This window comes from Poecilia latipinna, unplaced genomic scaffold (genome assembly GCF_001443285.1).
Source record: "Poecilia latipinna isolate Pla-1442-1.1 unplaced genomic scaffold, P_latipinna-1.0 Scaffold1669, whole genome shotgun sequence".
Classification (NCBI taxonomy): Eukaryota; Metazoa; Chordata; class Actinopteri; order Cyprinodontiformes; family Poeciliidae; genus Poecilia; species Poecilia latipinna.
The window spans coordinates 36,771-53,746 of record NW_015114285.1 but is presented as its reverse complement, the minus strand read 5'-3'; the positions used below and the strand labels follow the sequence as shown (position 1 = coordinate 53,746).

General features: G+C 43.1%; 1 protein-coding gene across 1 annotated transcript in view; it reads left to right on the top strand.

Moving 5' to 3' along the window:
- Positions 1-1,558: 1,558 nt before the first annotated feature.
- Positions 1,559-16,976, top strand: part of prox1a (prospero homeobox 1a) — a 39,157-nt gene continuing 23,739 nt past the window's right edge. The window contains exons 1-3 of the mRNA XM_015059924.1: positions 1,559-3,950; positions 6,491-8,524; positions 12,059-12,166. Coding sequence (XP_014915410.1) covers positions 6,557-8,524; positions 12,059-12,166 — 2,076 coding nt within the window. The 5' untranslated portion in view covers positions 1,559-3,950; positions 6,491-6,556. The remainder of the gene's footprint in view (positions 3,951-6,490; positions 8,525-12,058; positions 12,167-16,976) is intronic.

The following is a 16,976-nucleotide window of genomic DNA, read 5'->3' as shown; positions in this document are numbered from 1 at the left end:
CATGCAGGCTCCTTTTTTAACCAAAAAAAAAAAAAACATCTCCAAACAACCCAAAGGAAAAAAAAAAAAACAAGTGGCCATCTCTCTTCCTCCAGCATCCTCATCGTTGTCATGGATAACGAAAGCTGAATACATTAAGTCTCGGACACGAGGTCCAACAAGGACTTCAGACTCCTACTCACTTATTACACTCAAATCCTCTCCTCCTCCTCTCGGTCCTGTCTCCTAAACCTTTTTATTCAGAGACCCGGAGACCTCACCGGAACAAAACAGCTTTTAGCGCTACCATCACTGTACGTGTGTGTGTGCGTGTGTGTGTGCGTGTGTTGCTGCGTGTCTGCGTGCATGTTTGTGTGTGTTTCTCTCTGTGTGTTTTATCTCGCCATCATTTCTCTGAAAACTGTCTCTCTGAAAAGGAATGGAACTGTTGTATGGAGCTCATCAAGTCATTATCTGATTAAGGTCATTTTTATAAGAGATTGCTTCCTCTTCCAAATAATGTTCACTAAGTTTGCTTACACTTTGCTGATTTCCTGCCTTCGAACGGCTGGGAGAGTGCCAACAGAAAACAAAACTATAAAAAAAATAATAATCATAATAGTAATTATTATTAATGTATGTCAGTCATATTCCAGCCAAACCCATATAGATAGATAGATAGATAGATAGATAGATAGATAGATAGATAGATAGATAGATAGATAGATAGATAGATAGATAGATAGATAGATAGATCAAATTAAGAAACACATTTGACAACACATAAAGGTTTGTGACACTGAAAAGTTTTTAAGTGTGTCAATCTAAAATGATTTTAGTGCCAAAACCACTTTACAGTGCTCCTTTTTGAACCGTCATAAGTACAAACCCAGTTTGAAATCTCTGATTACTTTTGAAAATATTTCTGTTTGTGAGTGAATAACATTGTTCTGGTCTGACAAGTCTAACTAGGGAGACTTCTTAAATTATTACAAAAAAAAAAAAAAAAACCTTGAATGTAGCATCTAACGATATGATGCTGCTAATCAGACAACAATGTTTTAATCGTGTTAAACTGTCCACACCAAATGGGTTTCATTTTATTTATTTCCCTTTTTTTATCATTGCCTTCTCTAGGTAGAGCTGCCCTGGGCAGACAGCCATACTGCCAATACTACTACTACTCATAATAAAAATAATATAATAATTATAATAATAATAATCATCATCATCTGACACGTCATTGATACAAAATATATGGCGCAAATACTTACTCTTTGCGCCGCAGGCCTGTTCGTTACTGCTCTAAATTTGATTTACAGTAAGTTTACAGCACCTCTGGGGAAAATACTGTGTTCACGGCCTTCCTCATTTGCTTGGACGATGCTCCAATAAATATCCCTGTAAATTTACCCATCAGCGCGGAATGCCGCAGCGCATTATCAGTCTCGGCCATCGAGGTGTGTTGCGCTGGACCCAAAAAAAAAAAAAAAAAAGAACGTGGAGGTGAGGGGGGGGTGAGTTTGGAATAAATGCGGCGGGTTGATCCACCTGGAACGGGCCGCGATAAGCGCTGCCAGCCAGTGTTAAAAACCATCAGGTTTCCTCTTCACCTCGCCCGAGTCTTTCCTTTTGCAAACAAGCTTTTCTTTAATGTCCCGGCCCTGTTTTTTCCAGCCTGTGTGCGTATCGACGGCACCCAGGGGAGCCGGAGGGCCAAATCGAGCCACGGAGCAGTTTAGGGGAGTAAGGGGACCGGGACACCTGCTTTGGAAAAGCCACTCCAGACACTAAACTTTTGCTGACTTCGTTGCATTTTGTTCGTCCTAAAAAAGAAAGAAAGAAAAAAAAATCCCACTTGCTTGCGACATGGAAAAGAGACTCGCCTTTTCCTGTTTGGCACCTGACAGAGGGGTATATGGAAAATAAGATTTTTCGTTAAGTACTTTAGGATCCTGTTTGTGCAAATGATTAAAAAGGAGTGAAAGAAAAGCTGGAAATAAAAAGCAAAGGGATGGATAACTTAAAAGAAACATTGCAAGAAAAGGAAAACATTTTTTCCCCTACTTCTTAATAATTTTGCCTACAATTTTAATAATAATAAAAGAATCAGTAATAATGCTTACATTAGCTTGCTTACTTTTTTTTATGTACAAATACGAGTTTCTCAAAATAGATGGTTCTGGCTACACCGAAAAAAGATTCATATGCAAAATAAGCATTTTACAAAAAAAAATAATAATAATAATTTCTTGCACATTAAAGTCGGCAAACACCGCGCAACAGTTAGGCGAAATCACCTGTTGTCGGCACCAATGACTCAAACGTTTGTTTTCCGGAGCGCATAAGCCGCACTGTAAATTTGGGCATCGAGTTTAAAAGAATGAAGGAAGACCAAAAAGCAACAGCCGTCATCAAGTCATAAATCAGAAGCGTCATTTTTTTTTTTTTTTTTTTTTTTTCGCCATGGAAAAGATCGAATGTCACCGTCCGCAGGCTTTCGGGAGTTACAGGTGCGGAGATGAGGAACATTCAGCAATTCATCAAACAGAAAAAAAAAATCATTTGCATCCAGTCCAGCAATATTTTCAAGTTTACCAATGAAGCACTTTTGATGCTCTTTACTCACTGGAATATTTCGGTTCGCGGCTGTGGATCACATTGACAGTTAAACATTTCAGGGATATATTTATCACTTAGCCAGGCTGTTTCTTTTTTTCTTTTCTTTTCTTTTTTTTCCAGAGAGACGCTTAGCTCTCCTCTTATATAGATTTATCTGGGATAATCGGAATTCCAAAGCAAAAAAATAAAAAAATACTCGAATCCCCTGTGCTGCCCTGCTACTTCATTAATCGGACAGTCGCCTTTTTTTGTTGCAACCAATAGGAGAACTCTGAGCATAAAAGGTTTCTGCATGCCATGCTAACGCGCATCAGCCAGATTTGCTGTGGAAAAACTTCCTTACATTTGCGAAATATTGAAAATGTATTAGAAATAAGCATCAACAGCAGCAAACAAAATGAGAATTCAAGAATCGGAAGAATATTTTAATTTTGGATTTTGGTGCAAAAAAAAAACTGAACTCAACTGAAAGATGGGAATAAAAGCAGAACATAAATTTAGGTTTTCGTAATTTTTATAACTATTTTGGAAAAAATATAAAGTTATGTTTTAATGTATGTTATTTCAATACTGACGTTCATGCTTCGTTTTTTATTTTATTTTAATATCAAATTTGTTGATATTAATCAGCTTAGGTAATTTTCACTTTTTAGAACCTTTGCAATTAAAAAGATAATTAGAAGCCAAAAGACTCTAACGGCTGCGGATAAAATATGAAATTTTCGAGCGTACCGATGCTTACTCGCATTTCTGAAGAAACAGATAAGCAATAAGTTGTATTTCCTTTCTTTTATTCCTCCCACTCCCTCACTTTGGCTGCACGATCAAGTCCCGTTCCTCTGGTCAAGTTCAGCGTGTTGTTCCCCCGGCCCTCGCGGACGCTTCTTATTGGTAGGCTGCGACAGTTACATCACGGCGCTCGTGACGCGCACGTCTTCCTGTTTCCTTCAGCCGCGTCTTAAAGTGAATCTTAGTGGCGGAGGAGCGCTCCAGCAGCATCCAGTCCTCCGCTCTGCATCCAGCGCGCCTCAGAGACGCACACACGCACAGCTTCTCTCACTCTCTCTCTCTCTTTCTCCCTCTCCCTCTCTCTCCTGTCTTCTTTCAAGGTCTCTCACTCTTTCGACCACAGCTGAGGATAGAAGGAGAGACGGACGCGCAAGAGCCAGTTTTCCCCGTTTTCTTTTTATATTTTTGGTCTCTTTTAGTTGGCGCCTCTCACTTTATCCCAGCTCTTCCTTTCCTCATATTTTGCACCAGCTCCTCCGCACAGCAGTCCGCGGCTCTTTTCTCTCTTTCGCCGCCGCAGGAGTTCAGGTTGCCCCCCCTTAATCTTCATCTTGGACCGGGTAAGTAACCTTGTCCTCGGACAAGCTCCCTCACTTTTTCTTGTTCAGATATTGAACTCTAAACTAGCATCACTTATTCTGCCAATCGCCGGCGAGATGAATAGGTGCGATAACAAGGGCTGCACTTGGTTCCCTCAGCTCGGTGTGTGCGGAGGGTTGCGTGAGCAGCCAGTGTTTTTTGGTGAGGATGATTTGCGAGCGTTAGCCCAGCCTTCCTCATCAAAGCAGAGATCGAGTTGATTTGCAACTCTGCGAAGTAAGTTTCAGAAGTGTGATTTATTTATTTATTTAGCACTCCGCGATTCAAACGTGTTTATTTAAGGCGGAAATTTTGATTTAGACTACTTGCTTGACCTGTCTGTTTGTAGATTGATCTCTTTGTCCCGTGGGGTATGTGGTGTTCTGTCCCCTTTTTAATTATTATTAATTGCTGAAAGAACTTTGCGCAGACGATTGGAGAGCGTTAAGCGCCTTCTTTTTGGCTTTGCGTTTATTTTCCATCTTCTTTGAGGTCTGTTCTGAAGATGACCAACCAGTTTGGAAACAGTGTGCGCAACTCCTGTGTTTGAACGAGCAAAGACATCCCCCCATATCTCAGTTTTTATTTATACAGAGCCCGTTTTGTTGTCACTTCAGTTTGACTCAGGCAAAAGTTATTTTTACATGTATGGTGGTTCGTTTACATATTTTTGCCAAAAATGTAACATTTTTAGTGAGGAAAAAGTTTTTTTTTTTTGTTTTTTTTTAATTACCTCCCCCAAAATCCGTTGTATTTGCCATCTCTTTATTGGGGAGATGGAAAGGGAGAGGGGCAATGTGGGACAGGTGCTTCAACATAAGAAAAAAAGACAGGTGCTGGTAACTATTTCAAGCTCTTTGTTAAGATCCCAAAGCAATCCAGTCAAGTTTTAATCCTATGTGTATTGCTTCTTCTCCGAGCTGCTGTAAATGGCTTTCAAGACATTAGAAGTCTTGCCCATTTGTCAAATGGTTTCATTTAAAATACTTGCTAAGGGAGACATTTTCAGAAAATCTGGGTTTATATTCTTTTATGCAGGGTTTAAATTTTATTTTTGAATTTTTTATTTTTATTTTTTTAAGAAAATAAGTATGTCACGTGTGTCAGAGTACAACAACGCCAACAGCTCTGAGAGGGTGTGTGAAGTGTAAATTTGTGGATCAGTTCCATTACAGGTACATTGATCTTGTAAAAGTGTCGAAAGGTGGGTTATTTTATAATGCTTGTGTAAATGTCACTGGTGCTTTAGGAAATGTCCTCCAAAAACTACAAAAAAATAACTATGTCATATAAATAATAATAACTGATATAAATGTGACTCAGTTTCTTTAACTCCACACGTCTTTCATGCATTTATAAAGATTTTACTCATAATAAGCCTAAATTGTGGAAAAAATCCTCTTATGAAATTTGGTGTAGAGAACGATTTATTTATTTTTTTTATGAAAGTAAAAGGAAAAATAAATATAAACGCCTGCTGTTTTAGTGACGTTAAAGACATACGGGGGAAAAAATTGGCGTGTTGAATTTTTACATTTTGCTTTTAGACATCCATGCACGTTAAATATCCTCCCACAAATTCTGTAAAATTAAGACGAGAAACATCTGATGTGGCTCTGACTAAGACTCTGCAACCGCTGCTTACATAGCATTATTCGCGCAGACCTGTACTGACAAAACGTTTTGCTTTCAGAGGGGCATTAGGGTTTTTGTAAGAGCGCTTTAAGTTGCTCTTTGCCAGAGTTGACCCGTGTGACCTATTCATTTGAGCAGAATTAACTGCCCTTGCCAGATGAAAAGACAAACAAAAAACACAGAAGTGAGCTCACGCTGGCACCAAAATCAATAGGTCTATTTTGTGCTTCTTTTTTGTGTCATTCTCCCTATTGTGTAAGATATGATGGCCATATTGATCAGAGTGAACACAGGACTTGTTTTTAAAAACTGCACAATTTATAGGCACAGTGTAAAATAATTTCTTGAAGCTGATGAAGCTCATTTACTCAGCAGAGTCAAGTAGTGTGTCTTTATTGTGTAAAATATGTTTTTCCTCTATCTGTATACCATTAAAAAATATATATCCCAACCCTATTTTCTTATTATTTGAATTTGTGAGCTTCTGCCTCGTATGTGGGCTACACTGCACAATCATGGAAATGAGGACAAGTACTTAAGTAATTATCATAATTTTATGCAGCTTTGTATTCCGTGGGAACTGGTTCAGTGTCGCGCAACGTGTAACAGGGGAGAGGATAAAATGTAGGACTTTGCCCTGGAATGTCGAGCCAAGGCCTAAATCTGACCCCATCATGCTTATCTTAATGTAATCAAGGTTTTTTTTAAGGTTTGAGCATCTTATTGCTAAAATTTCTGAATGCAGTTGTTCATTTCAACTACCTTACAGTTTTAGATTGTGTGTGTGTGTGCGCGTAATGACAAATTGCTACCTTTACAAAAAATAAGGCCTTCGGGAGATTTCACTTTAGTGTGTCATGCCCATTTATTTTCTTCCCCTGCATAGATACTCAGAGGCTTTGACCCTAGAGGACTGGGTTTGTGGGATATGGCCCAATAGCAGCAGCCCGTGATGCCGGACCATGACAGCGACTCCCTCCTGAACAGACAGACCAAGCGACGACGTGTGGACATTGGTGTCAAGAGGACAGTGGGTAGCACAGCCTCCTCCACAGCAGCAGCTACTACCGATAACATCGCCCGCGCCAAAGCAGCCATTTTCAGTGCCATGAACTCTCTGAGCTCCCATTCTCACCACGGATCAGACAACGACTCCATGGAGTGCTCTGTAGTGCAGCCACATGGTGGGCCTGGCGTCGTGTCAGCAGGCGACAGTGAGTCCAAATCAAATGTACTCCGAAAGCTACTGAAGAGGGCCAACTCATATGAGGATGCCATGATGCCCTTCCCTGGCACCACCATTATCTCTCAGCTTCTCAAGAATAACATTGCAAAAAATGGAGGCGGACCTGAGAGAGGGGAAAGAGGAGATAGAGTCGAATCAGGCTTCCCTGGATCAGGGCTCTCGAATGCTAGCTCTGATGCCCCGCAGGAAGATGCATGCAGTAACTCCTCCCAGGATAGCACGCCTCAGGAGTGCTTGTCACCATTTGGTCGTCCTCCTGGCCTGGCCACCTTTGACATTGAACGTCTCAATGATGAACACCTGCGTGCCAAGCGGGCCCGTGTAGAGAACATTATACGTGGTATGAGCCACTCGCCAAGCGTGGTGGTGCCTGCTACTTCCCGCCATGAGCGTGACCATGAGATGGATGGAGAGCGGGATCTAGAACTGGATTGTCCACCTCCTCAGTCCCAACAGCAAGCCCCGGGCAGTCCACGGGGAGGTGAAGTGTGCAGTAGCAGCCGAGAGAATAAGCGCAAACAGCGACTGCCTCAGCAGCAGCAGCAAAGCTTCACCCAGCTGGTGTGTCAGAGAAAGGAACAGAAGCAGGAGGAGCGGCGGCAGCTCAAGCTGCAGCTGGAGGACATGCAAAAGCAACTACGGCAGCTTCAGGAGAAGTTCTTTCAGATCTATGACTCCACCGATGACTCAGAGCACACCGACCTTCACAATGACATAGGAAACATGTCAGAGGACAGCCCAGGCAGGTCCGACACCGGTGGAGATGACCGGGGCGGAGATGACTTGCGCTCTGACAATGAGATGGCTGATTTGGATCCAGGCCATTTCCTTGACAGGGCGCGGGCTCTGCTTCAGGAGCAGGCCTTGTTGGCCGACACTGAGAAGCCAAGAAGAGATGGCCTCAGCCGAAACAAAGGACAGGGAGGTCCAGGTTCCTCCATGCATGCTGAAGGTAAACAGCTAGCAGAAACACTGAAGCAAGAGCTCAACTCAGCCATGACCCAGGTGGTGGACACAGTGGTAAAGGTGTTTGCTAAACCTCCTCGCCCTACTCCTCAGCAGGCCTTCCCACCTCTATCTATACCCCCTGAAAGATTTCCTGCTGTTGTCAATGGCGACAACCCAAATTTCCACACCGCTAACCAGAGGCTGCAATGTTTTGGTGATGTGATCATTCCTAATCCACTGGATTCCTTTGCTAGCATGCCTGGCATACCAGGGCCTACCAATGACCAAACTGAGGCACTGCCTTTAGTAGTACGTAAGACACCCAGTGAGCATCACCACCAGTCTTCAGCTGTGGGTGCCCATGGTGGTAGCCACCATCCAGCTCTCCATCCATCATCTCTCTCTGCCTCCATGGGCTTCAGCCCTCCCTCCTTTCGACATCCCTTTCCACTGCCACTCATGGGTTACCCCTTCCAGACTCCCATTGGCCCACCCACAGCTTACCCAGGCAAGGACCGTACTTCACCAGACTCCATGGACCTGCCCAGAGAGACCACCAGTTTGAGAACAAAGATGGCATCAGGTCACCACCTGGGGCACCACCATCGCTCTTGTTCACCAGCACACCCTGGCAGCACAGCCGAAAGCCTGTCCTTGTCCCTAATCAAGTCAGAGTGCAGTGATCTCCAGGACATGGCTGACATCTCACCTTACTCAGGCAGCAATGTATCCTTTAAAAAAAAAAAAATCAAGGTGGGCTGTAGATTTTTAGAATTGTGAAAGCCAAAGTTAAACGTATCTTGTTACACAGTGCATTTTTCATTTTGAACTAATCTTTACCTACGTAAGAGAGGAAAATTTGCTCTCAGGTGATAGAAGCCCTTACGGACCTACTAGAAACCATGTCTGATACACCAAGAGTTAAAAATCAAATCCTTTTGATTCTGTTTGAAACTAGCCTAAGAAGCTGAGAAATTGTTGATGAATCACTTTTCCCTCCCACTACTGTTCTCCTCTCCATTGTTGTATTTATTTTTATACCCGTACCTCTTCTCGCAGCACCAAAACAGCATTTTCTTCCATCTTCAATCCTAAGTGCTTTAAAAGCTTTCTTTTGGTGTGTAACTTTATTGCAAGGAGATGTGATTACCCCATTTCCTTTTTATTAAAAATTGACATTTAAAGGAGGGAGACGACATCCTGAAACTTGGGACACGAGGGTGTTGTATAGCCTAGCGTATAGTTTAACCCTAGTTTGCCCTGATGCTGCCCTGTGGATAAAGAGGCTTTCCCCCTGTGGGAGGCTCAAATTGAATCCCCTATAGACACAGGGCTAATAGCTTAAACAGTAATGTTCAGTCCCTTCTCTGTTACCCTTATATCTCCTTAGCATTCAACACCCCCTAACCCTTATGAAAGTTTGATTTGTCTCACACCGGCTGCCCAAAAAGAGCTTTGTCTTCCAGTCATTAACATTCATAGTAGGCTTAAGAAATTAATCCTACAGCTTATTCCCTGTTGGATATATATTAGTTAACTGAACATCTCGTTTTTCCCTTTATGTGCACCTGAATGTTTAGTCTTTTTTGTGTGTGTATGGTATGCGTGCATGTGCATGTGCGTGTGCGTACGTGTGTGTGTGTCACAAAAGGTTTGCCTGAGGACTTGGGGTAAAGATGTATATTTATGATTGCTTGTGTTTTCTCTTGTGTTCCTCTTATCATCCATCGCTGTTGTAAAAGCCCACAATCATTGTCGTTTCTTTTCTCTTTTTTTCATTTCATAAAGATCTGTCAACAGCCCGGGGGGCCCTTCGGCTGTTGCTTGGCAGCCAAATACTTCTTTTTTTGTTTTCACTCCCTGCAAATTCCCCCCTCCCACCTCTCCATCTTTTCTTTGAAGCGGACGTTAACAGGTGTTTGCAGCGAGCTGTTTATCTTTCATTACCTCGCCTTGTCTTGTCTTCTGACCCAAGGGTGAACGCTTTCCAGAGATCCATAATCCTTTGCTTCTACGGGCTCCCGATGGAGGGATGAAAAGGAAAAAAGGGAGAGAGACATGCATTGACTAAGAGAAAGTACAAAATAATCAAACAATAACCGCATATGCCAGATGCTGTGGCTTTCATGGCAGCATTTATAAATTCAGGGCAGTAACAGATGTATTACCCTAAACGGAAGGAAAAGTGAGAACATGTCCACAGTTTTGTTTTTGATTTGCCTAATGAATATTTCACTGAAAAGTTTGGCATTTTTAGTGACAGCTTTTTTTTTTTTTTCCACCTCTGAAGTCAGAGACAGCTTGTCAGACATTTAGCGAGGTCCGTTCAAGTTCACCAGCATTTTGGAGCAGATGGCCGCTATCACTTATCACATTTGTTCTGAGTTCGACTCCAAATTTTCTTGTCCTTACACCTGGAATTAGGAAGTGTGGCAGCTTTTCCCCCCCCCCCCCCTCATGACTTTGGGCTTTAGGGAAGTGATGTGAGAATGATGATATCTTGTCAGATGTGGCAGGCGAACAGTGGGCCAGCTGGTGTGAGCGTACCATCATGACAAAATAATGGCCTCACACACCACCCTGAAGTCCAATCACAATTACATTTGCAAGCTGTGAGTGAATTGGGAATGAAAATGTCTAATCGGGAAGTATGAGGCTTTTTAATTGGTAGCTGAAGGGAGATGATATTGAGCTGAAGGCTGAGGAAGTTAAATTTCAATGCCCGATAAGGGGAAGTGTGTCTAATCCTAATTGAAAAAGCATAAACAAATTAGTCTGAATATAAGCACACCTACGCTTTAAGAATTTCTCTTTCTTTCTTCCTCTGTCTGAGAATTCATTGTATCCTCCCTGGTCGGAGCAGATGGTGTGGTGTGGAAAGTGAAGTGCTGCTCTTTTGGCCGGGCCTGACTGAGTAACACCAGCCTGCCAGGGTTTCCCCCATAAGACCCTCGCTACTTTCTGTCCCCCACTCCCTTGAATCAGACAAAGTAGACGGGGTCTTTAAGGAGCCAGAGCCCAGCGTGGTTCAGGATTTGCTGGCTCTGCTCTGTAGCCCAAAGGCCAAGGGCAATCCAATCTAGCAGCTGATGCCTTCTTCCCACTCTACAGCTACAGCTACATCTGGACACTTGACTGACTTTAAATGGTGACAGCCCACTCTGTACATGAGAAAGCCACTCAAGTGTAAAAGTAAAAACTTTGTGTTGCTCATTCTGTGTCGTTTTAAGTCACACACACCCACCCTCCCCCCACCTTGATTTGACTTATTAAACCAGTTTGGGGTTTGAACACGCACCCAGTCCCACCCCTGTTCCCTTTTCATAGTCTTATCCTCCAGACTGAAATTATCAGATGTATTATACGGCCGTTAATTCACCATGGAAATGGCTTGGGCCGTTCAGTGGCGCAGATGTGTTCCACTCTTCCCATCGCTGGCCGAGTCCAAAGCCTCAGTGCCTCTCTTCTTCTCCTCCTTCTTTTCTTTTGCTCCTCCAAGGGTTTGGCAGCAACTGAGAGGCTTGGGGGCCAGGGGTGGAGCAGAGGGAGGAGGAGGGGGAATGTAATTGAAGGCTGGAACCATGCTATCCCTCAAGGTGCCCCCAACAGCCTATCTCCATCCTTTCCGCTGTTCAATCCAGGGGATCCATTAGGAAGACGAGGCCTCTATTTGAATATATGAGTGCGAGAAGGTTTTTCATACTGCCTGGAACAGTGTTTGGGATCTCTTAGACCTTATTTCGTAGCTGATGTGGCCAGCAGCAGACAGTCATGTTCAGGCTTGGCATGTGTTATCGCCAAGCCATTAGGCCTTCTTGCCCGCCACTGGCGTTAACTGCTGTCTTTGTCTGTGATATGCAAATGTCTCCTTTTTTCTTCCTCCTTTTTTTGGGAGGAGTTTGACGCAGGGTGTAGGCAAAGGCGCTTGGTTGCTTTGACAGTGAAATGAGTCTCCTTATGTAAAAGCCCAGGCTGTACTGCTTTATTTACCGTGACTCTCTCACACCTGATCCAGACGATGCTAATTCCAAGCAAATGGTTTTGCTTCAATGCACTGTCTTCAGCTCACCCCTTCCAGCAGCTCTGCATTCACGCTCATGAGAAAATTTGGTTACCCTTCATCCAAATGTACATTTCAAACTTACACCGAGTCATTAGCAAATATAAATAGTGTTTGTAATGTGCCTATGTTTGCTTGATGTACCAGAGGTTCTTGGCCTCCAAACAGTTGTTAACATCCTTAACAGCAGCTGTTTTCAGATCCAGGAGGGCCTCTCCCCTAATCATCTGAAGAAGGCCAAACTCATGTTTTTCTACACCCGCTACCCAAGCTCTAACATGCTGAAGATGTTTTTCTCTGACGTCAAGGTGAGTCTTCTGTGGTCTTATACCTGTTTGCTTTATTTAGCTTTGGGGTAGTTTATAAACAGTGCCTTTCGATATCTATTGCAGTGATAGTCGTACACAGTGTTGTTTGCACATTTAAAGTCTCAATATGTTTCCCATTCATCTTTGCAAAATACCTCAATCTCAGTCAAATTGGATCTGAACCATTACTTGTTTAGACTGAGGTCTGAACTTTGACTGGGCCATTCTAACATAATTATTATTTGATCAAAGCTTTTCCAGGGTAGTTCAAGTTTTATGTTTAGAATCTCACAGGTTTTATTTGCCTGTCTGACAGCTTCCTTGTCCCTACTAAATAAAAACATTCCCACATCATGATGCCGCCACAACCATGTTTCACTGTGTTGATGAGGTTTTTAGGGTGTTGTGTTAGTTGACCACACAAATCAAATTTTTACTCTCATCTGACCAGAGTCTTCCTCATGTTTGCTGTTTCCCCTACATTGCTTTTTGCCTGTCTTCTCAGCATTCACAACATACAGTTCTCCCGTCTTGGTTCACTTCTAATTTAGGTTTAGGATTCCGGTTATGCCACACTGTTTCTATTGAGATGAACTGAACAGTCCCCTGTGAGATGTTATTTTTTGAATCCACTTAGTTGGACTGGATTCTTTAGGTGGTATCAAAGTAAAGAGGAATACAGCAATTTATAGTTAAGTGCTATTTTGTTGGTTTATCACATAAAATCTAAATAAAAAGCATGGAGGTGTGTGACAGTGACGTGAAAAAAGGATGAAAAAATGTCAAGCGATACGAAAACTTTTGCAACGCACTGCATAAATGGAAACGCACATTCACATACACTGTAGTTGTTGCTTCATCTTTGCTCAACTTCTTCCTTATATTATGTTTTTGCACCTGAGTCAAAAAAGGGAAGTTGGTTGGAAATTGTGATGTTCCAGTCTCAGTTACAACGAACAATGTATTCTTTTGTGTCTTGAAAAAGGTGGATTTTCACTCGCTGCCTTATGTGTTTATGCAAAAGATGATAAAAGAGGAAGTTGAATAGGTCTGCACAATGGAAAAGGAGAGCTGCTGAGTTCTCCAGAGGTGACGCGAAGAATGAGTAATGGAGGGACAGAGGGGGGCAGAGAGGAGAACGGAGCTGGAGATGGTGGCTCTCAGAGCAGGTGTATGGAGGATGGTTTGATAAAAAGGGAGGGGCGTAGAGCAAAGAGCTGCTTTAGAGACATGGCGAGGATGCACATTAGCCCCGCTGGGAGTTTAATGACGGAAAATTTGGAAAACAAAGCACGATATGTAAGCTGCACAGGAAAACAAGAAAAACAACACAATAGCTCTTGTATCATGTGTGGTGAGTTTGTGGCGCTGATTGTATGCGTGCGTGTTTATGTGTGTGTGTGTGTGTGTGTGTGTGTGTGTGCGTGTGTGTGTGTGTGTGTGTGTGTGTGTGTGTGTGTGTGTGTGTGTGTGTGTGTGGGTGTGTGTGTGTGTGTGTGTTCCTGGACCTTGATCGGGGTAAATACTGTGACAGATCCAGGCCATCTTATTCAAATCAGAAGATAAAGGCTTCCTTTCCTACCAGCTGCCCCCTCATGTATGCCATCACCAAGAACCACGACTCTGAGCTCACGTCATTCTTTACAGAGGATTTCGTTGGACAGCTTTGAAAATAAAGCAACAAAAAAGTTGCTTTTATTGAAAGCAGCTTCCAGTGCTGGTGCCCCCTCTTTTAATTATCGACATAATACCATCAATCTAATACTTGAAATTTTTTGAATAAGAAGTAAGATTAAATTTCAGCTTTGCCTAACTCATTAGGCGTTCCCATGAAGGTGGCCTCGTCATGAATAGAAACCTAAATAAGGTCAAGATATTTAAGGGATTAAGTGCCACATAGTTTGTTTTTGTTCTCTGTAAATGACAATGGACTCTGGTTTTAAATTAGTGTATGGGAATGGGACTATCTAATTAAATTCAGCCAGCACAGCCTCTCAGCAAGAGCTTGTCTTCAAACAACAGTCTTTTAAGGTTAATCGGGTCTTGTCTAATCAGATCTGGACCTGGGAGGCCCTGGAGCTGATGTTCATTTCCAATAAGCTTATTTTAAGACACTGTTCCCCCCTAAGTGTTTCTGAAGTGTTTTGACAGATTTTACTTAATACCCTTGTTGGTGTCATGAATGACAGCTTATATAATCCAAGTGGCTTTATGACATATCTTTATTTAGACAGATAGGGTCTAAATAAAGGGCCAATAGATCAAAAAATCAGTTCAAAATAATTTAGTTAGTTTAATAAATCATCTGACATTGCTTTGCTGGCATGTTTTTAGAAAACATATTTATGTTTTTTTTGTTTGTTTGTTTTTTGCAAAACAATATTTGTTTTGTCAGGACTTTCATGATGTGGCAGAGAAAAAATTTGTTTGAGGTTCTCTGATAAAGGAGCAGTTTGGAAATTTAACAGAAAATGAATGATTTACAAGAATGTCTCCTTTGACGCATCACGGCATCACAGATTTTTATTGAACTAAAAAAGAGACAAAAGTACAAAGTGTTGGTTGACACATTTAAAAATGTGTCAATATCCCTTTTCAGAGTTCAATTTGCTGATCACCAATTAGATTTTATCAATGAGATATCAATCAATTTATTGCTGCATAGCTGCTTGATAAAGAAAGAAAACAAAAATCAAAATTAGATTTTTCAGTGTTCGATCTACTGCTCACAGAATCTATCTAGGCAAAATTGGCCGTTTCGTTAGTAGCATCTCTCCTCAGCTTCTGTGTTTACGTCAATTATGTGCCATGGTGCCGCGAACGTCAGGAGGGGTTTTGCATTTTCTGTATGTCATTTCTTCCCTTTTCTTTTTTTTCGCTGATGTTGTGGCACGGCATGTGCACCTCGGCGGGGCCGAGGCCTGGAAAGAAAAGCCCGTGGCTGGATTTTGAGTCACAGCAGCAGCAGCAGTAACAAAAGCCCGCTTTCCAGGGCTGCGTTTTGTGTGCAGTCAGCCAATAGACAGCCCCAGATTATCTCCCACAATTCACTCCTGCAAAAACAGGAAACGTTGGAAAGCCCTGATGGCTGTGAGGGGGCTTATATGACAGAGAGAGACAGAGAGGGAGGCCCGTGCAGGCTTCTGTGTCTTTCTATCCTCCTCTCCGGTCGTTTTGGATGTAGCCGAGCACTCTGAGGTCATCTGTGTGTTTTCTGCTCCGCTGTTGAGAAAGCGTTTGCTTTTTATTCAAACACCTTTCAGCCAAAAACCACAGCAAAAAGGAAAACACCTTACCCATTTTACCAAACCCGATAATGAGATGTGTGTACACCTGAGCACTTTCTGCAGGCGACTACAGTTTAGACATGAGATACCTCAGTTTTTTTGTTTTTTTTGTCTATTTTAGACTTCAGCATCTGCAGAGCATATGCATGTGAGTGTGTGTGCATGCCACTTTCTATCTTATGCTGTTAGCACTAAGCACTGACCTTTCACAGGCTCTTGAGTGTGAGTGTGAGAAACACGCTTTCACTGTCTCTCTCTGCTCTACCTCATAGCCAAGCGCGCGCACGCACACACACATACACACACTTGTATGTTTAAACATATCGTATCAGATTCAGCGCACACACTTTTCTCGCTGTGCCTCATGTCTGTGCTGGCTGATCCCTGCCAGCTCTGATTAAGGAGCTGCAGTGATGTGCTCCTTTGAACCGATTCCCTCCTTTTACAGCGAACACACCCGTCCTTAGCTGGTATCAGGGGGGGTCTCTGTGCCCCCTACAGCAACTTAATGAACCAAGACCGCTGGAAGCTGTAAGGGGAACCTGCCAAAATTTAATCCCTGAGTGTGATATGTGCAGTGAGCATGGCTGCAGTGCAGTTTAGCATATTTACCAGCACTTGCAGTTGCACCGGCCGCGATACGTCTTCTCTCATGCTGTCAGCATAATAAAGTGATTTTTGTCCAAAGTGACAAATGCATCGAGTCACTCGGCTGCAGTGACACTAAAGGTCTCCCGACATGAGCGATAGGAACTTTCACAGTCCATAATCTCACTGTGTAATGCTCAGGTCTGTATGTAAGCACACTTTCGTGGATAAAGAGTTTCAAATGCAATGACGGTCAATGTTGCACACAACACAAAAGAGGGTTCGGCGTCTCTGCTCTGCTGTCACACGCCGACTGTCTGGCACAGGGAGAGCCATGTGTTTAAGAATAACTCTGCACTGCCAACGTATTTGTAAGTGTCAGTAGTTTGTTTGTTTGATGCCCAGATGTCATGACCCTGGCTTGCTGACTGCTCACGTTCCGACCCCCTTATCCTCCCCTCGCCCCTTACAAACTCCGCCGCCGTTACCACCACGAGCGACGCGCTATTGTCCGGTGGTGCTGACCTGCACCCATCCCAACCCCGCCCTCTCTTTTTCCCTATTTATGCTCACCCTGCACTTTAGGACACAGCCACCATCCCAAACACTTCCTCTCCATGCACACCCACCCACCCACCCAAACTCCAGCCAAACAAACAGACTTATTCTTCTCCGCTCCACCATTATCTCATTTGCAGATCATTCCAGAAAAGACCACCACAGAAGAAACGTATCTCCTATTTATCAACTTTCCCCACCGTCTTCATGAGTTTGACTGTGCTGTACTGCCGTCCCAGATCACGAGTGTTTATGTCTGTATTGTTGAACAATAGTCAGAGTCTAATCTCCATGTCAAAACCACTCGCCCCCCCCCCCCCCCCCCCCCCCGCCCCCGGGGGCCCCGCGGCTCCCAGCCTTTTTCCCCCCCTTTTTTC